Source organism: Aythya ferina (assembly GCF_964211825.1).
Source record: "Aythya ferina genome assembly, chromosome: 13".
Taxonomy (NCBI): Eukaryota; Metazoa; Chordata; class Aves; order Anseriformes; family Anatidae; genus Aythya; species Aythya ferina.
Genome location: NC_140311.1, coordinates 21,196,897 through 21,223,656, shown reverse-complemented (window position 1 = coordinate 21,223,656; position 26,760 = coordinate 21,196,897). Strand labels below are relative to the sequence as shown.

The window sequence follows — 26,760 nt, the reverse complement described above, 5'->3', positions numbered from 1 at the left end:
GGTGTTGCATTGCCATGGCAACCATGGGGCTGTGTTTCCATGGTAACCATGGGGTTGTGTTGCCATGGCAACCATGGGGTGTAGCCAAGGGGTGGTGACACCGTAGTACCATAGGCAACACAAGGCCATGTTACTATAGGAAGTTTAGGATTGTTGCCATGGCAACCATGGGGTAGTGTTGCCATGGTAACCATGGATTTGTGTTGCCATGGCAACCATTTGGGTTTTGTTGCCATGGCAACCATGTGGTTGTGTTGCCACGGTAACCATGTGGGTTGTGTTGCCATGGCAACCATGGGGTTGTGTTTCCATGGTAACCATGAGGTTGGGTTGCCATGGTAACCATTTGGTTGTGTTGCCATGGCAACCATGGGGTGTTGCAATGGGGTGGTGACACAGTAGTGCCATAGGCAACACAAGGCCATGTTACTATAGGAAGTGTAGGATTGTTTCCATGGAAACCATGGGGTTGTTTTGCCATGGCAATTATTGGGTTGTGTTGCCATGGCAACCGTGGGGTGTTGCCATGGGGTGGTGACACCGTAGTGCCATAGGTAACACAAGGCAATGTTAGTATAGGAAGTGTAGGATTGTATGCCATGGTAACCATTGGGTTGTGTTGCCACGGCAACCATGGAGTTGTGAGCCATGGCAACAATGGTGTTATGCAGCCATGGTAACCATGTTTATGTGTTGCCATGGCAACCATTGAGTTGTGAGCCATGTCAACCATGGTGTGGTACTGCCATGGTAACTATGGGGTTGTGTTGCCATGGCAACCATGGGGTTGTGTTGCCTTGGCAACCATGGGGTTGTGTTGCCATGGCAACCATGGGGTTGTGTTGCCATGGTAACCATGAGGTTGGGTTGCAATGGCAACCATGGGGTTGTGTTTCCATGGTAACCATGAGGTTCTGTTGCCATGGAAACCATGGGCTTGAGTTGCCATGGTAATCATTTGGTTGTGTTGCCATTGCAAGCATGGAGTTGGGTTGCCATGGTAACCATGTGGTTGTGTTGCCATGGCAATGATGGGATTGTGTTGCCATGGCAACCATGGGGTTGTGTTGCCATGGCAACAATGGGGTTCAGTTGCCATGGTAACCATGGGGTTGTGTTGCCATGGAAACAATAGGGTTCTGTTGCCATGGTAACCATTTAGTTGTGTTGCCATGGCAACCATGTTGTTGTGTTGCCATGGTAACGATGGAGTTGTGTTGCCATTGTAACCATTTGGTTGTGTTTCCATGGTAACCATGGGGTTGTGTTGCCATGGCAACAATAGGGTTCTGTTGCCATGGTAAACATGGGGTTGGGTTGAAATGGTAACCATGCGGTTGTGTTGCCATGGCAACCATGGGGTTGTGTTTCCATGGCAACCATGGGGTGGTGTTGCCATGTCAACCGGGGAGTTGAGTTCCCATGGTAAACATGCGGTTTTGTTTCCATGGTTACCATGCGGTTGGGTTGCCATGGTAACCATGAGGTTGGGTTGCAATGGCAACCATGGGGTTTTGTTTCCATGGTAACCATGAGGTTCTGTTGCCATGGAAACCATGGGCTTGAGTTGCCATGGTAACCATTTGGTTGTTTTGCCATTGCAAGCATGGAGTTGGGTTGCCATGGTAACCATGTGGTTGTGTTGCCATGGCAATGATGGGATTGTGTTGCCATGGCAACCATGGGGTTGTGTTGCCATGGCAACAATGGGGTTCAGTTGCCATGGTAACCATGGGGTTGTGTTGCCATGGAAACAATAGGGTTCTGTTGCCATGGTAACCATTTAGTTGTGTTGCCATGGCAACCATGTTGTTGTGTTGCCATGGTAACGATGGAGTTGTGTTGCCATTGTAACCATTTGGTTGTGTTTCCATGGTAACCATGGGGTTGTGTTGCCATGGTGTGTTGGGTCTGTCTGAGCTGGAGTCACCTTTTGCCTGCAGCAGCCCACACAGTGCTGTACTCTGCACTCGTAGCTGGAACAGCACTGATATCACTCCTGTGTTGTGTCTATTGCTGCATAGTGCTGGCACAGCATCAGGACTCCTTCCAAGCCCCCAAGAGCCAGCAGACTGGGGGTGGGCAAGTGATGGGGAGGGGACATTGCTGGGGCAGCTGACCTAAACCAACCAAAGGGATATTCCATAACACCTGATGTCACACTCAGCAATAAAAGGGGGGGCTGTCATGGGGGAGGGGGCTGTTCCTCCTGAACAACCACTACGCGTTTGGGGCCCTGCTTCCCAGGACGTGGCCGAACACCGCTCGCTGATGGGAAGTAGAGAATAATTTTTCCTCTCTCTGTGCTTCCGCGCGGACTGATTGCTTCTTTTGTCTCTGTTTTTTTCCTCCCATTCCCTTTCCCTTTAATTAAACCTTTCTTATCTCAAACCTCGAGTTCTCTGTGTTGTATTTTCTCCCCCTTCCTCTTTGAGGAGAGGGGGAGTGAGAGAGCGGTTGTGGTGGAGCTCGGCTGCCCACCTGAGTAAAACCACCACACATGGCAACAATAGGGTTCTGTTGCCATGGTAAACATGGGGTTGGGTTGAAATGGTAACCATGCGGTTGTGTTGCCATGGCAACCATGGGGTTGTGTTTCCATGGCAACCATGGGGTGGTGTTGCCATGTCAACCGGGGAGTTGAGTTCCCATGGTAAACATGCGGTTTTGTTTCCATGGTTACCATGCGGTTGGGTTGCCATGGTAACCATTTGGTTGTGTTGCCATGGGAACCATGGGGTAGGGTTGCCATGACAACCATGGGGTTTTGTTGCCATGGGTACCATGGGGTTGTGTTTCCGTGGTAACCATGGGGTTGTGTTGCCATGGCCACCATCGGGTGGTGTTGCCCTAGCAACCATGGTTTTCTGTTGCCATAAGAACCATGGGGTTGTATTGCCATGGTAACCATGGTGTAGGTTTTCATGGCAACCATTGGGATATTTTGCCATGGAAACCATGCGGTTGGGTTGCCATGGTAACAATTTGGTTGTGTTGCCATGGCAACCATGGGGTTGTGTTGCCATGGTAAACATGGGGTTGTGTGTCCATGGCAACCATGGGGTTGGGTTTCCATGGTAACCTTGGCGTTGTGTTGCCATGGTAACCATTTCGTTGTGTTACCATGGTAACCATGGGTTTTTGTTGCTATGGCAAAAATGGGTATTGGTTGCCATGGCAACCATGGGGTTTTGTTGCCATGGTAACCATGGGGTTTTGTTGCCATTGTAACCATGGGGTTGTGTTGCCATGGCAACCATGGAGTTGTATTGCCATGGTAACCATGGGGTTGTGTTGCCATGGCAACCATGGGGTTCTGTTGCCATGGAAACCATGGGCTTGAGTTGCCATGGCAACCATGGCGTTGTGTTGCCATCGTAACCATAGGGTTGTGCTGCCATGGCAACCATGGGGTAGTGTTGCCATGATAACCATGGGGTTGTGTTGCCATGGCAACCATTGGGTTGTAATGCCATGGTAACCATGGGTGATGGGTTGCCATGGCTACCATGGGGTTGTGTTTCCATGGTAACCTGGGGTTCTGTTGCCATGGCAACATTGGGCTTGAGTTGCCATGGCAACCATTAGGTTGTGTTCCCATGGTAACCATGGGGATGGGTTTCCATGGCAACCATGGGTTTTTGTTGCCATGGTAACCATGGGTGTGTTGCCATGGTAACCAAGGATTTGTGTTGCCATGGCAACCATGGCGTTGTGTTGCCATGGTAACCATGGGGTTGTGTTGCCATGGCAACCATGTTTTTGTGTTGCCATGGCAATTATTGGGTTGTGTTGCCATGGCAACCGTGGGGTGTTGCCATGGGGTGGTGACACTGTAGCGCCATAGGGAACACAAGGCCATGTTACAATAGGAAGTGTAGGATTGCTGCCATGGCAACCATGGTGTTGCATTGCCATGGCAACCATGGGGCTGTGTTTCCATGGTAACCATGGGGTTGTGTTGCCATGGCAACCATGGGGTGTAGCCAAGGAGTGGTGACACCGTAGTACCATAGGCAACACAAGGCCATGTTACTATAGGAAGTTTAGGATTGTTGCCATGGCAACCATGGGGTAGTGTTGCCATGGTAACCATGGATTTGTGTTGCCATGGCAACCATTTGGGTTTTGTTGCCATGGCAACCATGTGGTTGTGTTGCCACGGTAACCATGTGGGTTGTGTTGCCATGGCAACCATGGGGTTGTGTTTCCATGGTAACCATGAGGTTGGGTTGCCATGGTAACCATTTGGTTGTGTTGCCATGGCAACCATGGGGTGTTGCAATGGGGTGGTGACACAGTAGTGCCATAGGCAACACAAGGCCATGTTACTATAGGAAGTGTAGGATTGTTTCCATGGAAACCATGGGGTTGTTTTGCCATGGCAATTATTGGGTTGTGTTGCCATGGCAACCGTGGGGTGTTGCCATGGGGTGGTGACACCGTAGTGCCATAGGTAACACAAGGCAATATTAGTATAGGAAGTGTAGGATTGTATGCCATGGTAACCATTGGGTTGTGTTGCCACGGCAACCATGGAGTTGTGAGCCATGGCAACAATGGTGTTATGCAGCCATGGTAACCATGTTTATGTGTTGCCATGGCAACCATTGAGTTGTGAGCCATGTCAACCATGGTGTGGTACTGCCATGGTAACTATGGGGTTGTGTTGCCATGGCAACCATGGGGTTGTGTTGCCTTGGCAACCATGGGGTTGTGTTGCCATGGCAACCATGGGGTTGTGTTGCCATGGTAACCATGAGGTTGGGTTGCAATGGCAACCATGGGGTTGTGTTTCCATGGTAACCATGAGGTTCTGTTGCCATGGAAACCATGGGCTTGAGTTGCCATGGTAATCATTTGGTTGTGTTGCCATTGCAAGCATGGAGTTGGGTTGCCATGGTAACCATGTGGTTGTGTTGCCATGGCAATGATGGGATTGTGTTGCCATGGCAACCATGGGGTTGTGTTGCCATGGCAACAATGGGGTTCAGTTGCCATGGTAACCATGGGGTTGTGTTGCCATGGAAACAATAGGGTTCTGTTGCCATGGTAACCATTTAGTTGTGTTGCCATGGCAACCATGTTGTTGTGTTGCCATGGTAACGATGGAGTTGTGTTGCCATTGTAACCATTTGGTTGTGTTTCCATGGTAACCATGGGGTTGTGTTGCCATGGCAACAATAGGGTTCTGTTGCCATGGTAAACATGGGGTTGGGTTGAAATGGTAACCATGCGGTTGTGTTGCCATGGCAACCATGGGGTTGTGTTTCCATGGCAACCATGGGGTGGTGTTGCCATGTCAACCGGGGAGTTGAGTTCCCATGGTAAACATGCGGTTTTGTTTCCATGGTTACCATGCGGTTGGGTTGCCATGGTAACCATTTGGTTGTGTTGCCATGGGAACCATGGGGTAGGGTTGCCATGACAACCATGGGGTTTTGTTGCCATGGGTACCATGGGGTTGTGTTTCCGTGGTAACCATGGGGTTGTGTTGCCATGGCCACCATCGGGTGGTGTTGCCCTAGCAACCATGGTTTTCTGTTGCCATAAGAACCATGGGGTTGTATTGCCATGGTAACCATGGTGTAGGTTTTCATGGCAACCATTGGGATATTTTGCCATGGAAACCATGCGGTTGGGTTGCCATGGTAACAATTTGGTTGTGTTGCCATGGCAACCATGGGGTTGTGTTGCCATGGTAAACATGGGGTTGTGTGTCCATGGCAACCATGGGGTTGGGTTTCCATGGTAACCTTGGCGTTGTGTTGCCATGGTAACCATTTCGTTGTGTTACCATGGTAACCATGGGTTTTTGTTGCTATGGCAAAAATGGGTATTGGTTGCCATGGCAACCATGGGGTTTTGTTGCCATGGTAACCATGGGGTTTTGTTGCCATTGTAACCATGGGGTTGTGTTGCCATGGCAACCATGGAGTTGTATTGCCATGGTAACCATGGGGTTGTGTTGCCATGGCAACCATTGGGTTGTAATGCCATGGTAACCATGGGTGATGGGTTGCCATGGCTACCATGGGGTTGTGTTTCCATGGTAACCTGGGGTTCTGTTGCCATGGCAACATTGGGCTTGAGTTGCCATGGCAACCATTAGGTTGTGTTCCCATGGTAACCATGGGGATGGGTTTCCATGGCAACCATGGGTTTTTGTTGCCATGGTAACCATGGGTGTGTTGCCATGGTAACCAAGGATTTGTGTTGCCATGGCAACCATGGCGTTGTGTTGCCATGGTAACCATGGGGTTGTGTTGCCATGGCAACCATGTTTTTGTGTTGCCATGGCAATTATTGGGTTGTGTTGCCATGGCAACCGTGGGGTGTTGCCATGGGGTGGTGACACTGTAGCGCCATAGGGAACACAAGGCCATGTTACAATAGGAAGTGTAGGATTGCTGCCATGGCAACCATGGTGTTGCATTGCCATGGCAACCATGGGGCTGTGTTTCCATGGTAACCATGGGGTTGTGTTGCCATGGCAACCATGGGGTGTAGCCAAGGAGTGGTGACACCGTAGTACCATAGGCAACACAAGGCCATGTTACTATAGGAAGTTTAGGATTGTTGCCATGGCAACCATGGGGTAGTGTTGCCATGGTAACCATGGATTTGTGTTGCCATGGCAACCATTTGGGTTTTGTTGCCATGGCAACCATGTGGTTGTGTTGCCACGGTAACCATGTGGGTTGTGTTGCCATGGCAACCATGGGGTTGTGTTTCCATGGTAACCATGAGGTTGGGTTGCCATGGTAACCATTTGGTTGTGTTGCCATGGCAACCATGGGGTGTTGCAATGGGGTGGTGACACAGTAGTGCCATAGGCAACACAAGGCCATGTTACTATAGGAAGTGTAGGATTGTTTCCATGGAAACCATGGGGTTGTTTTGCCATGGCAATTATTGGGTTGTGTTGCCATGGCAACCGTGGGGTGTTGCCATGGGGTGGTGACACCGTAGTGCCATAGGTAACACAAGGCAATATTAGTATAGGAAGTGTAGGATTGTATGCCATGGTAACCATTGGGTTGTGTTGCCACGGCAACCATGGAGTTGTGAGCCATGGCAACAATGGTGTTATGCAGCCATGGTAACCATGTTTATGTGTTGCCATGGCAACCATTGAGTTGTGAGCCATGTCAACCATGGTGTGGTACTGCCATGGTAACTATGGGGTTGTGTTGCCATGGCAACCATGGGCTTGAGTTGCCTTGGCAACCATGGGGTTGTGTTGCCATGGCAACCATGGGGTTGTGTTGCCATGGTAACCATGAGGTTGGGTTGCAATGGCAACCATGGGGTTGTGTTTCCATGGTAACCATGAGGTTCTGTTGCCATGGAAACCATGGGCTTGAGTTGCCATGGTAATCATTTGGTTGTGTTGCCATTGCAAGCATGGAGTTGGGTTGCCATGGTAACCATGTGGTTGTGTTGCCATGGCAATGATGGGATTGTGTTGCCATGGCAACCATGGGGTTGTGTTGCCATGGCAACAATGGGGTTCAGTTGCCATGGTAACCATGGGGTTGTGTTGCCATGGAAACAATAGGGTTCTGTTGCCATGGTAACCATTTAGTTGTGTTGCCATGGCAACCATGTTGTTGTGTTGCCATGGTAACGATGGAGTTGTGTTGCCATTGTAACCATTTGGTTGTGTTTCCATGGTAACCATGGGGTTGTGTTGCCATGGCAACAATAGGGTTCTGTTGCCATGGTAAACATGGGGTTGGGTTGAAATGGTAACCATGCGGTTGTGTTGCCATGGCAACCATGGGGTTGTGTTTCCATGGCAACCATGGGGTGGTGTTGCCATGTCAACCGGGGAGTTGAGTTCCCATGGTAAACATGCGGTTTTGTTTCCATGGTTACCATGCGGTTGGGTTGCCATGGTAACCATTTGGTTGTGTTGCCATGGGAACCATGGGGTAGGGTTGCCATGACAACCATGGGGTTTTGTTGCCATGGGTACCATGGGGTTGTGTTTCCGTGGTAACCATGGGGTTGTGTTGCCATGGCCACCATCGGGTGGTGTTGCCCTAGCAACCATGGTTTTCTGTTGCCATAAGAACCATGGGGTTGTATTGCCATGGTAACCATGGTGTAGGTTTTCATGGCAACCATTGGGATATTTTGCCATGGAAACCATGCGGTTGGGTTGCCATGGTAACAATTTGGTTGTGTTGCCATGGCAACCATGGGGTTGTGTTGCCATGGTAAACATGGGGTTGTGTGTCCATGGCAACCATGGGGTTGGGTTTCCATGGTAACCTTGGCGTTGTGTTGCCATGGTAACCATTTCGTTGTGTTACCATGGTAACCATGGGTTTTTGTTGCTATGGCAAAAATGGGTATTGGTTGCCATGGCAACCATGGGGTTTTGTTGCCATGGTAACCATGGGGTTTTGTTGCCATTGTAACCATGGGGTTGTGTTGCCATGGCAACCATGGAGTTGTATTGCCATGGTAACCATGGGGTTGTGTTGCCATGGCAACCATGGGGTTCTGTTGCCATGGAAACCATGGGCTTGAGTTGCCATGGCAACCATGGCGTTGTGTTGCCATCGTAACCATAGGGTTGTGCTGCCATGGCAACCATGGCGTTGTGTTGCCATCGTAACCATAGGGTTGTGCTGTCATGGCAACCATGGGGTAGTGTTGCCATGGTAACCATGGGGTTGTGTTGCCATGGCAACCATTGGGTTGTAATGCCATGGTAACCATGGGTGATGGGTTGCCATGGCTACCATGGGGTTGTGTTTCCATGGTAACCTGGGGTTCTGTTGCCATGGCAACATTGGGTTTGAGTTGCCATGGCAACCATTAGGTTGTGTTCCCGTGGTAACCATGGGGATGGGTTTCCATGGCAACCATGGGTTTTTGTTGCCATGGTAACCATGGGTGTGTTGCCATGGTAACCAAGGATTTGTGTTGCCATGGCAACCATGGCGTTGTGTTGCCATGGTAACCATGGGGTTGTGTTGCCATGGCAACCATGTTTTTGTGTTGCCATGGCAATTATTGGGTTGTATTGCCATGGCAACCGTGGGGTGTTGCCATGGGGTGGTGACACCGTAGCGCCATAGGGAACACAAGGCCATGTTACAATAGGAAGTGTAGGATTGTTGCCATGGCAACCATGGTGTTGCATTGCCATGGCAACCATGGGGCTGTGTTTCCATGGTAACCATGGGGTTGTGTTGCCATGGCAACCATGGGGTTGTGTTTCCCTGGTAACCATGGGGTTGTGTTGCCATGGCAACCATGGGGTGTTGCCATGGGGTGGTGACACCGTAGCGCCATAGGGAACAGAAGGCCATGTTACAATAGGAAGTGTAGGATTGTTGCCATGGCAACCATGGGGTAGTGTTGCCATGGAACCACGGATTTGTGTTGCCATGGCAACCATGGGGTTCTGTTCCCATGGTAACGTTTTGGTTCTGTTGCTATAGCAACCATGATTTTGTGTTGCCATTTTAACCATGGGGTTTTGTTGCCATGGCAACCATGGGGTGTTGCCATGGTGTGGTGACACCGTGGTGTTGTAGGCAATACAGGGCCACATTTCTATAGGGACCATTACAGTGTTGCCCTGGTGTCACTTTAAGGGGTGTAGCTGATTAACCGTTACGGGCCCGGTTGGATTCAGAGTACTGAACCAGTCGGACATTCACCAAAAACGCGTTAACCGTCTGAGGGTCTGGTTGGATTCAGAACACTGAACTATCACGGATAACCACCCTCACCCTAGTTGCACTTAATGAGAGCTATCAAAATGCAATCAAGTATGGCTTTTTACAGCAACAGATAATCAGGTTCTTTTGGATTGCCGGCAATAGTGACTGTCTACAAAAGCAAGCTAGTATGCATAAAATACACAGGTGTTTTAGGTGTTACAGATGTTACAGGTGTTACAGATGTTATATATGTTACAGGTATTTGTCGTGGTTTAACCCGGCTGGCAGCTAAACACCACGCAGCCGTTCGCTCACCCTCCCCCCTCCCTCTCTGGGACGGGGGAGAGAAATGGAAAGTGAAGCCCGTGAGTTGAGATAAAGACAGTTTAATAAGACAGGAAAATAATAATAACAAAATAATAATAACAATAATGTTACAATGGTGATAATAGGAAAGTAATAATAATATGTACAAACAAGTGATGCACAATGCAATTGCTCACCACCCGCTGACCAATGCCCAGCCTAACCCCGAGCAGTCCGGCCCCCTCCCCCCGGCTAGCCACCCCTATATATTGTTTAGCATGACGTCAGATGGTATGGAATACCCCTTTGGCTAGTTTGGGTCACCTGTCCTGGGTCTGTCCCCTCCCAGCTCTTACTGCACCCCCAGCCTGCCTGTTGGCAGGACAGAGCAAAAGGCTGAGATGTCCTTGGCTTGGTATAAGCACTGCTCTGCAACAATTAAAACATCGGGGTGTTATCAGCACTCTTCTCATCCTAAGCCAAAACACAGCATTCCACCAGCTACTAGGAAGAAAATTAATTCTGTTCTAACTGAAACCAGGACATCTATCCACCCCTTATTCCATACCATTTATGTCATGCTCAGGTTACACTTTTTTCCATACATTCTAATTAGTCACCTACAGTAGTCATAGTAGTGATAATATACAGTATTATATAGTAATTAACATGGTACAATTCAGTTCATGGGCTATTCTCACCCAGTATTAAATCTCTTTGAGGTACACACCGGACCTCTCCGTTCTTTTGCATCACCCACCAAGTGTATCCAGGTCCCTGAGCGAAAACAATTCCACGAATAGGTTTGCCTTTTCCTGAGGCAGGAGTAGCCCAGACTGTTTTACCCAGCATATTTCTTACATGCACTACAGGAACTTTATCCCCATCTACAGTACGTAACAGGTTTGATTGGGCAGGTCCAGCTCGGTTGGCAGATCCCCTAGTATTGACTAACCAGGTGGCCTTTGCCAAATGCGTATCCCAGTTTTTGAATGTTCCAGCGCCCATTGCTTTCAATGTAGTCTTTAACAGTCCGTTGTATCGTTCAACTTTCCCGGAGGCTGGTGCATGATAGGGGATGTGATACACCCACTCAATACCATGTTCTTTGGCCCAAGTGTCTATAAGGTTGTTTCGGAAATGAGTTCCATTGTCTGACTCTATTCTTTCTGGGGTACCATGTCGCCATAGGACTTGTTTTTCAAGGCCCAGGATAGTGTTCCGGGCGGTGGCATGAGGCACAGGGTATGTTTCCAGCCATCCGGTGGTTGCTTCCACCATTGTAAGTATGTGGCACTTGCCATTGCGAGTTTGAGGGAGTGTGATGTAATCAATCTGCCAGGCCTCTCCATATTTATATTTCAGCCATCGTCCTCCATACCAAAGAGGCTTTGACCGTTTGGCTTGCTTGATTGCAGCACATGTTTCACAGTCATGAATAACCTGTGCTATAGCGTCCATGGTCAGGTCCACCCCTCGATCACGAGCCCATCTGTATGTTGCATCTCTACCTTGATGGCCTGAGGTGTCATGGGCCCATCGGGCTATAAATAATTCACCTTTATGCTGCCAATCCAGGTCCACCTGAGCTACTTCAATCTTAGCAGCCTGATCCACCTGCTGGTTGTTTTGATGTTCTTCAGTAGCCCGATTCTTGGGCACATGAGCATCTACGTGACGTACTTTCACAGCCAGGTTCTCTACCCGAGCAGCAATGTCTTGCCACAAAGCAGCAGCCCAGATGGGTTTGCCCCTACGCTGCCAGTTGTTTTGCTTCCATTGCTGTAACCATCCCCACAGGGCATTTGCTACCATCCATGAATCGGTGTAGAGATAGAGAACTGGCCATTTTTCTCGTTCAGCAATGTCTAAAGCCAGCTGAATGGCTTTCACTTCTGCAAACTGACTCGATTCACCTTCTCCCTCAGCAGCTTCTGCAACTCGTCGTGTAGGGCTCCATACAGCAGCCTTCCATCTCCGATGCTTCCCCACAATACGACAGGACCCATCAGTGAACAGGGCATATTTCTTTTCATTCTCTGGTAACTGGTTGTACAGTGGGGCTTCTTCAGCACGACCCACCTCCTCCTCGGATGATATCCCAAAGTATTTGCCTTCTGGCCAGTCCATAATCACTTCCAATATTCCTGGGCGACTGGGGTTTCCTATTCGAGCCCGCTGAGTAATCAGTGCAACCCACTTGCTCCACGTAGCATCAGTTGCATGATGCGTAGAAGAGACCCTTCCCTTGAACATCCAGCCTAGTACTGGCAATCGGGGTGCTAGGAGGAGCTGCGCTTCAGTACCGACCACCTCCGAAGCAGATCGAACTCCTTCATATGCTGCCAATATCTCCTTTTCAGTTGGAGTATAGCGGGCCTCAGATCCTCTGTATCCCCGACTCCAAAACCCCAGGGGCCGACCTCGAGTTTCCCCAGGTTCTTTCTGCCAGAGGCTCCAGGTGGGGCCATTCTCCCCGGCTGCAGTGTAGAGCACATTCTTTACATCTGGTCCTGTTCGAACTGGCCCAAGGGCTACTGCATGGACTATTTCCTGCTTGATTTGTTCAAACGCTTGTCGTTGTTCAGGGCCCCATTCAAACTCATTCTTCTTACGGGTTACTTGGTAGAGCGGGTTTACAATCAGACTGTAATTTGGGATGTGCATTCTCCAAAACCCCACAACACCTAGGAAAGTCTGTGTTTCTTTTTTGTTAGTTGGTGGAGACATAGCTGTTATTTTGTTGATCACATCCATTGGGATTTGACGACGTCCATCTTGCCATTTTATTCCTAAAAACTGGATCTCTCGTGCAGGTCCTTTGACTTTATTTTGTTTTATGGCAAAACCGGCTTTCAGAAGGATTTGGACTATTTTCTTCCCTTTCTCAAAAACTTCCTCTGCTGTGTCACCCCACACAATAATGTCATCGATGTACTGCAGGTGTTCAGGAGCTTCCCCCTGCTCTAGTGCAGACTGGATCAGCCCATGGCAAATGGTAGGGCTGTGTTTCCACCCCTGGGGCAGCCGATTCCAAGTATATTGGACTCCCCTCCAAGTGAAGGCAAATTGTGGCCTGCATTCTGCTGCTAGAGGGATGGAGAAAAATGCATTAGCGATATCAATTGTGGCGTACCACTTGGCTGCCTTCGATTCAAGTTCGTACTGGAGTTCCAGCATGTCCGGCACTGCAGCACTCAGTGGTGGCGTCACTTCGTTCAGGCCACGATAGTCCACTGTTAGTCTCCACTCGCCATTAGACTTTCGCACTGGCCATATGGGACTATTGAAAGGTGAATGAGTCTTGCTGATCACTCCTTGGCTCTCCAATTGACGAATTAGTTTATGGATGGGAATCAGGGAGTCTCGGTTAGTGCGATATTGCCGCCGGTGCACAGTTGTGGTAGCGATTGGCACTTGCTGTTCTTCGACCCTCAGCAACCCCACAACAGAGGGGTCCTCTGAGAGACCAGGCAAGGTAGATAATTGTTTAATGCCTTCTGTCTCTAAGGCAGCTATACCAAAAGCCCACCGGAACCCTTTTGGGTCCTTGCAATATCCTCTTCTAAGATAGTCTATGCCAAGGATACATGGAGCATCCGGGCCAGTCACAATGCGGTGCTTTTCCCACTCATTCCCAGTCAGACTCACTTCAGCCTCCAATACAGTCAACTGCTGAGATCCGCCTGTCACTCCACAAATATAGATGGGCTCTGGTCCTTTATAGCTCGATGGCATTATAGTACATTGTGCACCGGTGTCTACTAAAGCCTTATACTTCTGTGCGTCTGACGTGCCAGGCCATCGAATCCACACAGTCCAATAAACTCGATTGTCCCTTTCCTCCCCCTGGCTGGAGGCAGGGCTCCCCTAATCCTGGTCAGAATCTTCTTCATTTCTGTGTTTGAAGGACTGTCTGCTGGAAGTTGGAGCAGCAAACTTTTCAGAGAATCCCTTTTTCTTGATTGTTTTCTTTTGCAACTCACGTACCCGTGCCTCTAGGGTCGCAGTAGATTTTCCATCCCATTTTCTCATGTCCTCTCCATGGTCTCGTAAGTAAAACCACAGGGTGGCACGGGGTGAGTACCCACCATATCGTCTTCCTTGTGTGGATGAACGCCTACCCCTGATAGCTGAGACACTGCTCTGTACAGGTACGGAGGAGAATAATCTCTCTTCAAGTTGGTGAACCTTTTCAGAAAGGTTCTCCACAGTGTTCTCTTTTGGTCGGTGGACACTGGTTGGTTCAGGTGGGGATGAAGATAGATTCTCTTTAAGTTGGTGGAACTCTTCAGAAAGTTTCTCCACAGCTGAGACGCAGGCCTGTAAGGAAGAGGAGAGACTTTCTTCGTACTGCCGGAGTTGTTTAGCCACTTCATCCACTGTGGGTTCCTCATCCTCTTTCCAGGCCATTATTGCCAATGAGCTGGCATATGATGATGGTGCACTCCGTACAAACTTCCGCCACATGGGTCGTGTACACCTGACTTCATCTGGATCTTTGGATGTTTGTCTGAGGTCTGGATCCTCATAAATCACTTCCCGTACGGCTAATTCCCTCAGGTACTGGATTCCCTTCTCCATAGTGGTCCACTTGCCTGGTAGACATAAAAGTTCTTCCTTGAAGGGATACCTTTCCCTCACAGCTGAGAGGAGACGCCTCCAGAGGCTGTGAGATTGTGCTCCATCTGCAATTGCTTTGTCAATGCCTGCGTCTCTAGCAAGGGATCCCAGTTGCTTGGCTTCCCTGCCGTCTAATTCCACACAATTGGCTCCAGAGTCCCAGCATCGGAGCAGCCAGGTGACAAGCTGCTCACCTATACAGCGACCAAAATCTTTTCGCACATCTCGTAACTCACGCTCGTTTAGGCTCCGGGTAGTTACTGTTGATTTTTCGGCATCCTCATCTTCCTCCTCCTGAACCCTTGATGGCCCAGCGTCGTCGTCGTCTCCATCGTCTCTATACCTAGATTTGGCAGAAGACTCTCTGCGTTCTAAACGACCTGAATCTCTATACCATTTTTTCACCTTCTCTACAGGGGCAGCTTGCACTGCTACTGCTCGTTTCTCTGACCTTGTTACAAGGTCTGCCACAGAGGTTGGAATACCCTCTGCAGGGTCAACTTGCACTGCTACAGCTCGTTTCTCTGACCCCGTTACAGGGTCTGCCACAGGGGTTGGAATACCCTCTGCAGGGTCAACTTGCACTGCTACAGCTCTTTTCTCTGACCCAGCCACAGGAGCTGGAGCGGCTGCAGGAGCTGGAGCAGCTGCAGGAACCGGAGCTGGAGTGGCTGCAGGAACTGGAGTTGGAGCAGTTGCAGGAGCTGGGACTGGAGTAGCAGCAGGAGCTGGAACTGGAGCGGCTGCAGGAGCTGGAACTGGAGCGGCTGCAGGAGCTGGGACTGGAGTGGCTGCAGGAGCTGGAACTGGAGCGGCTGCAGGAGCTGGAACTGGAGCGGCTGCAGGAGCTGGAACTGGAGCGGCTGCAGGAGCTGGAACTGGAGCATCTGCCAGAACTGGGACTGGAGCGGCTGCAGGAGCTGGGACTGAAGTGGCTGCAGGAGCTGGAACTGGAGTGGCTGCAGGAGCTGGAACTGGAGTGGCTGCAGGAGCTGGAACTGGAGCAGCTGCAGGAGCTGGAACTGGAGCAGCTGCAGGAGCTGGAACTGGAGCAGCTGCAGGAACTGGGACTGGAGCAGCTGCAGGAACTGGGACTGGAGCGGCTGCAGGAGCTGGAACTGGAGCGGCTGCAGGAGCTGGAACTGGAGCGGCTGCAGGAGCTGGAACTGGAGCATCTGCAGGAGCTGGAACTGGAGCATCTGCAGGAGCTGGAACTGGAGCATCTGCAGGAGCTGGAACTGGAGCAGCTGCAGGAGCTGGAACTGGAGCATCTGCAGGAGCTGGAACTGGAGCATCTGCAGGAGCTGGAACTGGAGCAGCTGCAGGAGCTGGAACTGGAGCATCTGCAGGAACTGGGACTGGAGCGGCTGCAGAGTCCACCGTAGGGGTCACAGTGGCCGTTGAATCTGTCACAGGGCTTGGAGTGGCCGCAGGGTCTGTCACTAAGTTGATAGCAGTATCAATGGCAGCTCGATAGGCATGAGCCAGGCCCCAGCATGTTACAATGATTTGTGTTACTTTGGAACTGCCAGAATCATGACACCTTTTTCTCAAGCATTCTGCCAATTTTTGAGGATTTTGCAGTTGTTCAGGGGTGAATTTCCAAAACACTGGGGGTGCCAACTGCTCTAGATGCCTGCCCATATCCTCCCATATTCCCTGCCACCCACAACTATACTGCCTCCGGGCAGATCTCCGGATGAGCTTCCTAAGTAGTTGTTTAACTTTAAGCAGAACCTGAAGTGCATTCAGGAGGCAGAACAACAAGACTATGCTGGTCTGAGTATCCCAAGGATATTCAATATCTTGGAGAGCTATTGTAGCAAGCTCAGAGGGTAAGAGGGTGGTGAAGGAGGAAGGCATAGTGATCCAGGAGGATACAGGGGTGGTGAAGGAGAAAGGGAGAGTAATCAAGTAAGAAAAAATATCTTCCCCTTTCCCCTCCACAGATTGACTCCCTAATGGAAAAAAACAATAGGTATAATTGCTAATAGTTTCCAAGATACAGTTTCCAAAATACAGAGTCGACGATGTTACTGAGTACAAATACCAAGTTAGAGTCATGACCAGATATCTCATCGTCTCATAAGCCATTGCTACAACACTCAGTACCATAATGATCTGAAACCAGGGCCCGGAGAGGATAAACAACATGACAGAGAGCAAATACGGAAAATAATGTACTATAATACTCAATTTGGAAAACAGGCGCAGCAGAGTTGAGATTAAAGCAATCAGCATTATGACAAGTGACTATTAAGCAGGTCTAATACTTACACCAATTTTAGTTTAACACACTGTGGTCAGATCTGCCGTTATCTCAACCTTTCGGGCCCCACGTTGGGCGCCAAAAAGACTGTCGTGGTTTAACCCGGCTGGCAGCTAAACACCACGCAGCCGTTCGCTCACCCTCCCCCCTCCCTCTCTGGGACGGGGGAGAGAAATGGAAAGTGAAGCCCGTGAGTTGAGATAAAGACAGTTTAATAAGACAGGAAAATAATAATAACAAAATAATAATAACAATAATAACAATAATGTTACAATGGTGATAATAGGAAAGTAATAATAATATGTACAAACAAGTGATGCACAATGCAATTGCTCACCACCCGCTGACCGATGCCCAGCCTAACCCCGAGCAGTCCGGCCCCCTCCCCCCGGCTAGCCACCCCTATATATTGTTTAGCATGACGTCAGATGGTATGGAATACCCCTTTGGCTAGTTTGGGTCACCTGTCCTGGGTCTGTCCCCTCCCAGCTCTTACTGCACCCCCAGCCTGCCTGTTGGCAGGACAGAGCAAAAGGCTGAGATGTCCTTGGCTTGGTATAAGCACTGCTCTGCAACAATTAAAACATCGGGGTGTTATCAGCACTCTTCTCATCCTAAGCCAAAACACAGCATTCCACCAGCTACTAGGAAGAAAATTAATTCTGTTCTAACTGAAACCAGGACAGGTGTGCAGCCTAGAAATAAACACGTTAAAAGGATCAAAGACTCTATAGAGATTTATAAGCAAGTATTCAGATCTCACCCAAAGGCGTCCCAATGGGGGGGGAAGAGAGGTTCAGCCTGTCGACTGATCCCAGGAGTCAGGAGGTCCTAAGGATGTTGTATTTCCTCGGGATGGTATTTCCCCTGACGGTGGTATCTTCCCTAACATCCCCTTTCTCTTGGGCCAATTTATATTATTTTCTATCTTTTAGGTGGAGCTTGAGTGGCTCTAGTCAAGCATATCTTAGTTATGATTGGTGTAAAGTTTTCCCGTCTCCGTTTAAAGTAATAGGCTCCGAGAAATTCAGGGCGCATGCCCTGGTGGTCGCACCTTGGAGGCGGGTAGCTTTTGGGATGGAGGTGTGTTTTGGTATTATAATGATATTATAACGAGCAAAAAGTACACTAGGGTACAGCATTTGTCAAAACATGACAGCTCTTTGGCTCGGGGTGGCAAAAAGTGCAGCTTTGTGCACAAGAACAATCGAGGCCCCACCTGATTACAGAGCCTAGGCGTGGTGTCTCCACTCCACTCTATGCTCCGTGCTGTTCCTTAGGGCTAGCACACCAAGTTTCCCCAGCGCGATAGCATCTAAGGTTGGGAGCCTAGGGAACGCTCAGGTAATGCAGTTATGCCCTACCCTGAAAGCCTCTTCAATGCTGTACCTTTTCCTTAAAACTGTGAATGTTAGTTTTATTTTCCTAGTTACTTCAGTCATTTACACCACATAATCCACCCCGTGACTATAGTCACTCAAGCTTCACGATGGTTGGAATATGTCGGGGATCTCACATACATTCTCGGGATAAGGTTTATCGAGTGTATGTACATTGTATAGGGATGCTAAACGTTTCATCATAAACCAGAGTTTAACATACAAACTACTTGTCAGTATGAAACATAACACAGTATTAGCAGAACGATAACAGGGTGAAGCATCTTGTTGAAGATTGCCTTGGCGACCATCCAAACAAAGTGTCCCACCAACGGTGTCTCTCATCTCTCTTTACTCTTTCCATCACTCGATGTATTTCTTGTGCATCATGATGGACAGTAATCAGAGTCTTTTGTCCATTTTCTCGGACTTGTGTCATCAGCTGCTTCAGGTCCTCATGTACCAGCAATTTCTTCACCAAGGTGAGGTTCATTCCAATAGGAGTAGGCAGCAGTTCATGAAGCAGAATATAATTAGATGCAATAAGTTGATAAGAAGTGACAGGAACTGAGTATTTAAAATCACATCCTAGAATTTTGGTAAAATTGCAAACACAACATTAGAGTGATTACTGGTATCTACCACTGCATTATCTACGACTATAGAATCACAATGAGTTCTCATGCAAACACAACCTTTCCCAATATATACAAGTACAGTTTCAAGGGTTTCATTAGGATGTATCTCAAAGTGGCAAATATTTTGCTCAGTGTCAAGACAAATGTCTTGAGATTCCAGCGTGTTACTTTCACAGATGAAACCTTTTTGTTCATGCACAATGCATGCATTTACATTAATTGTTTGCCACTTTCCTCCCTTTTGATGGGCCCATACTTTATGCTCTTTAGGATAAAGTATAGTTCCATTATGATTGAGTCCTAATGCAATGATCGGATATACATTGTATACGGTGACATTACTTATAGTAAGTATAAAGGCAACAATTAGATCATTTTCTGCATAATGGATGAAGTTGACTAATTGCCACCATGCTTGAAATTCTTTTTCAAATTCTGAAGCATTATCCCAAATCAATTTTTGAATTTCAGTGGGCAAAGTTCCTCCTTCTCCCTCTCTAATAATAGCTGCTGCTACAGACTGTATCCATAATTGCGCTTGGATACAGCTCAAGGCAAGGGAGGTATTGCCTTGGCTTTTTCCAAGGGCATGTACAATTAATTGATGATATAGAAGCCATTGATTTGCTCCTAAAGACAATAATGATGATTTTTATTGGTTGTTCCAGCTTCTGTAGTCAGAAACTAAACCTAACCCTAACCCTCAGACCCTAACCCTAACCGAAACCCGAACCCGAAACCTTACCCTAACCCGAACCCTAACCCTAACCCTAACGGCTGCCCGCAGATCTAACCCTAACCCTCTAACCCTAACCCTAACGGCTGCCCGCGGATCTAAACCTAACCCTCTAACCCTAACCCTAACCTAACCCTAACGGCTGCCCGCAGATCTAACCTTAACCCTCTATCTAACCCTAACCCGAACCCTAACCCTACCCCTAACCCAACCTTAACCCTAACCCTAACTCTAACCTAACCCTAATTCGAAACCTAACCCTAACCCAAACCTAACCCTACCACATATTTAACCCTAAACCTAACCTTAACCCTAACCCTACCGCCTGCCTGCGGATCTAACCCTAACCCTCTAACCCTACCCCCGACCCTACCCCCGACCCTACCCCCGACCCTACCCCCGACCCTACCCCCGACCCTACCCCCGACCCTACCCCCGACCCTACCCCCGACCCTACCCCCGACCCTACCCCCGACCCTAACCCGAAACCTAACCCTAACCCAACCTTAACCATAACCCTAACCCGAAACCCCTAACCCAACCTTAACCCTAACACTAACCCTAACCCTAACCCTAACCTAAACCCTAATCCTAACCTAACCCTTACCCTAACCCCAACCCCAACCTAACCCTAACCCAAACCCTAACCCCAACCCTAACCTAACCCAAACCCAACCTTAACCATAACCCTAACCTAACCCTAAACCTAACCCAACCCTAACCCTAACCCAGCCTTAATCCTAACCTTAACCCAACCTTAACCCTAACCCTAACCCAACCTTAACCCTAACCTAACTCTAACCCTAACCCTAACACATATTTAACCCTAACCCTAACCTTAACCCTAACCCTAACGGCTGCCCGCAGATCTAACCCTAACCCTCTAACCCTAACCCGAACCCTAACCCTAAACCTAACCCTAACCCGAACCCAACCCTAACCCTAACCCAACCTTAATCCGAACCCTAACCCTAACCTAACCCTTACCCTAACACTAACCCTAACCCAAACCCAACCTTAACCCTAACCTAACCCTAACCCATCTTTAACCCTAAACCTAACGGCTGCCTGCGGATCTAACTCTAACCCTCACCCGAACCCTAACCTAGCCCCAACCCAAACCCAACCTTAACCCTAACCCTAAAACTAACCCTAACCCAACCCTAACCCTAACCCAAAACCAAACCCTAACTCTAAGCCTAACGGCTGCCCGCGGATCTAACCCTAACACTAACCCTAACCCAAACCTAACCGTAACCCAACCTTAACCCTAACCCAACCCTAACCCAAACCCATCCTTAACCCTAACCCGAACCCTAACCCTAACGGCTACCCGCGGATTTAACCCTAACCCTAACCTAACCCGAACCCTAAACCTAAGACCCTAACCCTCAACCTTAACCCGAACCCTAACCCTAACCCTATCCTTAACCCTAACCCTTAGCCTAACAGCTGCCCGCGGATCGAACCCTATCCCTCTAACCCTAACGTAACCCTAACCCAACCTTAACCCTAACCCTTAACCTAATGCTAACCCGAACCCATACCCGAACCCTAACCTAACCCTAACGGCGCGCACCCTAACCCTACCGGACCTAACATTACCCCTAACCCTAACCCCAACCCCAACCCTCTAACCCTAACCCTCTAACCCCAACCCTCTAACCCTTACTCAACCCCAAACCCTAACCCCTACCCCAAACTCTAACCCTAACCCTAACCACTAACACTAACCCTAACCCTACTTCCCAAGAACTACATTTCCCGGTATGTTCTTGGCATTCAACATGGCCTCCCGGAAGTTCAGAGTCCAAGAACTACATTTCCCGTATGATCTGGGCACCCAACATGGCCTCCCGGAAGTCCAGAGTCCAAGAACTACATCTCCCGGTATGCTCTGGGCAACAAACATGGCGTCCCGGAAGCCCGGTGCCGGGAAACTACGCCCACCAGCATTCCCCTGGCAGCTGGCTTGACCAATCACAGGCCGAGTGTTCGAGAAATACATTTACCAGCACTCACTGTAACCCCAGCACTTTACGCCCTTTCAAAAAAGGCTCAAGCCCTAACACTAAAAAATTTTGAAACTCCTACAGGCCTAACCCAAACTACTTACCACACTAAACCCCTGAAGTCCTATGCCTAAAAGCCCTAACCCAAACACTTAAGACGCTCAAAACCCAAACCCAAAACATTAGGATTCTCAAAGCCCTAAACAACAAAATTAGAACACTTGAAGCCCTAACCCCAAAATTAAGATGCTCAAAACCCAAAGCCAACCCAAAACAGTAGGATGCTCAAAACCCTAACTCAAAACATTAGGACGCTCAAAACACAAACCAAAACCCAAAACTTTAGGACGCTCTAAGCATAAACTTAAAAAAAAATTAAGACACACAAAACTCTAACCCAAAAATTAGGATGATTAAAACCCAAAGCCCTAACACAAAACATTAGGACGCTCAACACCATAACCCAAAAAATTAGGACGCTCAAAACCCTATCCCTGGAGAACCTAAACTGAAAAAAAAAAAATAAATAAAAAATCTTAAAACACTAACCCTAAGTAACCGACCAAAAATAAAACCCTAGGACCCTAACCCTAAAAAACATAGCAACACTCCATCCAAAAAAAAAAAAAAAAAAAAAAAAAACCTCTAAAACCCTAACACGCTAACCCTGAAACCCTTAAAACCCTGTTAAAACTCCAACCCAGTTATACACCAGTTACCTCCCTTAAGGGATATAGAGGAGCTCTCTCAGATACGGCAGTCCTACTTCTCGTGCATGCAGCCAGAGGTCGGTCTCATTCTGGTGCTGATGGTATTGAAAGCAGGGGCAACGGTGGTACTGGTGGCGATACCACAGCCACCGGAGGTGGATTGTTAGGATATGGAGATAGTAGGTTATCCAACGGCTCCCATTTATTGCCTTTTTCTTTTTCCCGTTCTTCTTCTTCTTCAAATTTCTTATCTGCTTTTAGTGTAAATATTGAGGCTGGAAAAGGACATGAAGTCCTCCTGATCCATAATCCTGCATAATCACTTTCTTCCTGGCAAAAAGGTTCCTTCGAATTAACATGTGTATTTAAGGCCTGACAAATACAGTCTTCAAAGGATCCAAAAGCAGGCTGAAAGACATGTGGTCTTAAAGGCTCCTTTGGCCATTCTATCACACAATACTGGACCATTTTTTATTTACTTTTTCCTCTTCTGGGGTCCCTATCATTCCAATTTCTAATCGTTATTCCTAATGGACTTTCTGGTGGTATGTCTGGTAATTTGCTCCCTTTCTTCTGGTCCCTGGTCTTCGATTTTGTCTGACCCATCTAGGAATGTTACTGTGGCAATTCTCACAGCCCTTGGTTACCTTAATAAGAGTGTCTTACAGAGGATTTAAGATCTATCACCCACCCACAAATCCTATAGGAATCCCTTCAGTCCTTCACCAGCCAAGTCCCTCGCGGGAGATTGGAACCGCGGTTAGAAGACCTCCACAATCGCTTTGGAACTAAGTTCCATCTCAGTCACACTCTTACACACACAGGCAACCGAAACCCACCCAACAGAACAGTATACGCTTTAAACGCTTACGACTCCGTTGTCTTCATTCAGATCTTCACACGCAGAATTACAGGCAAAATATAGTGCTGCAGCCAGCAAGGGAGCTGAAAAAAAAAAAATCAAAACCTTTGCTTACCTTTATTCAGGTTCAAGATGCCATTAGTCCCGACCTGACTTGAACAGCAGCCAACAAATGGTGGGGCGCCTCTCCTAGATCAAATAAGAATTCAGGAACCAAAGCCCTCCCGGACAAAACCCCAGTTGTCATACATGACTGGGTCCCAAATTGGATTGCAATTAAATTTTACAATTTATTAAATGAATAGAGGTAAACAAGCAGTTGTGCGCAAACAGATATACTGTGACAGCTGCCCTTCAGCACGTGCCCAGAGGCAGACCGGATGTCTTTGCCAAAACAGTCCGGACAGTGTATTAGTACACCCATGCACTGCCACATTAGCTATCATCACTAACTGCCAGGCAGGACAGCTCCAGACTAAACACATACACACACAGGCACGCCACAAACACTACAAACAAAACACACAACACAAGGCGCAAGAAAAAGTGACCCCCAGAAGGAAGCCCTATGGCAACAGCAAGTCAGAACAGGTGCTCTGCAGCAGACCCTAAGAGAGACTCAAATGTCACGACACATGACTGGAAGCAACTGCCAGAACTGGGATGATGGAGGCCTACAAAGCCTGCATTCAAGACAAGAGACCAGAAGGATGAGGACTGAAAACCCTGTAAGAAGACACTTAGGAATTCAGTTCCCAAGCAAGAGCTCCTGATGCAACCCAGATGACTTCTGCAAGAGTGAGGATGGAAACAAATGCGATCTCAAACAGAATATGATGCACAAGACCTGAAACAGACCTGCTCTTTAAGCAGCGACTGCAAGACAAGTGCTCATATCAGAGTCATGATAACAAAACAAGCATTGAGGCCCTTCTGCACAGCTACCAAGTCGCCTGTCTAGTCAGTCCAGTCTAAAAAGCTAGGAGGATATCAAGACCCGAGAAGCACAGAACAGACACTGCAGAAGCAACACTACAAGACAGACGAACAGAAGGAAACTGTCCTGCCTGGCGCACGCACTCAAGCTACAAAATAATCCCGCTTCTTCTATTAGCCTGGTGACCCAGCCACAAGCAGCCTGAACGTGACCCAGCCTGAACCACCCTCACAGTGGCACCAAGTCTATTCAGCCAGCTGGCTCCATGCTGCTCTGGCTCCCAACTCCCATTAGCCACCCCAGATATGCAAAGACCAGGTGCCCCCCAACTTAGCTCTCAGGTTGCTGCATGGTAAATTCCCTCCACCTCAAGAAATACACAGGCACTGATTGTCATCTTAGTCAATTGCCAGGGTCATCATCAGCTGCAAAAACAGAGTACCAGCATTCACTAGGACGCCAGCCATGATGCCCACCTGCTCCACAATGCTGACTAGTACTAATGCAACATACAATTGTGCTCACCTGTTCCTCTCCGAATCCAAGCTCCAACAATGCAGCCAGTATCATCCACACCACCTGGGAAAACAAAGGGATTAAATGATCGTTGCATTCACAACAAATCACCCAATGGTGTTTTTTTGTTGTTGTTGTTTGTGTGTGTGTTTCTTGTTTCTTTTTTCTTTTTTTTTGAAATCTGCTTTAGCTCAAAAGCATGCAGACTGCAAACAAGAGAACTGGGGTGTTTCTAGAAGGAACAATCCCCATGCTTTTGCTGCAGCTTTGAATATTAATAAGACAATACAGCCCAGCAAGTAACTGGAAATTGCTTAACTGGAAATAGCTCAAACATTTTTTTTTACGTAGAAAGAAAAATCTAGGTGCAGAACAGATTATACGCCAAAACAATCAAACACCAAACAATCTTCCCTTCGCTTCAGATAAGGGATGACCAGGCTGACAACACAAACCTTCACTCAGAACTTCGTGACATAAGAATTTCCCTTCCCTGTCCACGACTGCACAGAGCACCTACAAAGACAGGAGAAAAGCACACTCTGAGGCACCTCACAGCCACAGCGTACCTGCTTGTGGTGGTTTTACGATGCTGGGCAGTTAAACCCCACAACCGCTCTCTCACTCCCCCTCTTTTAGATGAGGAGGGAGAGAAGTAAAGCAAAGAACAACTCACAGGTTAAGATAAGGATAACTGAATTAAAGGGAAATAATAATAATAATTAAATAAAGATTATTACGAACTAAACAATTTAACTAAAGAGAAATAAAAAGGGAAAGGGGACAAGGGAGGGGGACAGGGAAGGAATAAAAAGAAGGGAGAAAAACAAACAAATAAAATAAATGAAGGCTATACGGAAGTGCAGAGGAAAGAAATTACTCTCTGCTTCCCACAAATGAGTGATGATTGATCACGTCCTTGAAGCAGGGCCTCAACGCACGTAGCCGGTGTTCGAGAGGACCGACGTTTTCCCAACAAGAGCCCACCCCTCCCCTCTTTTTCCTGTCTCCACTTTTATTGCTGAGTCTGACATCACATGGTATGGAATATCCCTTTGATTGGTTTAGGTCAGCTGCCCTAGCGATGTTTCTCTCCTCACTTTTTGCCCACCCCTAGGAGGGTTAGAGAAGGGTTAAAGGCCCGATGCTGTGCCACTGCTGCTCAGCAGTAGACACAACACTGGTGTGATAACACTACTGTTCCAGCTACAACTGCAGAGTACAGCACTGTATGGGCTGCTGCCAGGAAAGTTAACATTCCAGCCAGACTCAGTACACTGCTACAATACCTCTCTCTTCCCAGCTCCTTTACTTCTGCTGCTCTCCAGCTCTAACTGAGATTCTTTGCTCACAGCGCCACAGCAAACTCTGCCTGGGCCACACAACACACACTACACAAGCTACATTGCTTAACACACACAAGCTGGAACATTCCCACCCAACAATCAGTCGCATTGCACAAGAAGGATGCTGCATATTCCTAGAAACCAAACCTACCAGTCCTGAGCAGCTCCCCACCTCCTCCTGCCAACCACGCTCAGCACACACACTATTTGCCCCTCAAACAAAAACAAAACAAAACAAAAAAAAAAAACAACTGAGCTCCACAAATGCCAAAAAGACGTGCATGCACAGCAGCCCCGGCAGGGGTAATCACAGACTTACCCTTTGCAGATGAAAAAGGTGACTCTGATACAACACGGCTCAGTCCCTTGGTAATGCTGCACCTACATGGTCAAGCATCTTGTAGCATGTAATCAAGCTGGTTTTAGTCCTCTGGAGAGTTACACAAGTGGGTTGATTCATCTAGAGATTGAAATACAGATCAAAAACAGAAGAGTATCCCAACCATCCCCAAAAAAAAGTGAGTAAGCAGCCTCTACTAAATTAAGTGAATTCCAAGCACTTAAAATCCAGAAATCCATAGACTCCAGCCTGCCTAGAGAACCCTGCAACTGACTGAAGGAAAAACAAAACACTTACCCCAAAGAGCAGCCCAGGCAGAAGGAGCTCTCTAATGCCATGCCTGGGGCTCATATATCATTTGGCCTCGCCCAAATACCCAAACCCAATCACCTGGAAAAGG

The 26,760-nt window shown here is 48.2% G+C and overlaps 1 protein-coding gene and 1 long non-coding RNA gene across 2 annotated transcripts in view; one reads left to right on the top strand and one right to left on the bottom strand.

The window, feature by feature from the left end:
* The window catches only part of LOC311443867 (uncharacterized protein), a gene marked incomplete at its 5' end in the record, with an annotated part of 212,380 nt that extends 187,755 nt beyond the window's left edge, over positions 1 to 24,625 (bottom strand). Inside the window, 2 exons of the mRNA XM_084534441.1 lie at positions 14,852 to 15,487; positions 24,601 to 24,625. Coding sequence (XP_084390567.1) covers positions 14,852 to 15,487; positions 24,601 to 24,625 — 661 coding nt within the window. The remainder of the gene's footprint in view (positions 1 to 14,851; positions 15,488 to 24,600) is intronic.
* LOC311443691 overlaps positions 1 to 26,760 on the top strand; it is a 206,836-nt gene that overhangs the window by 106,377 nt on the left and 73,699 nt on the right. The window lies entirely within an intron of this gene.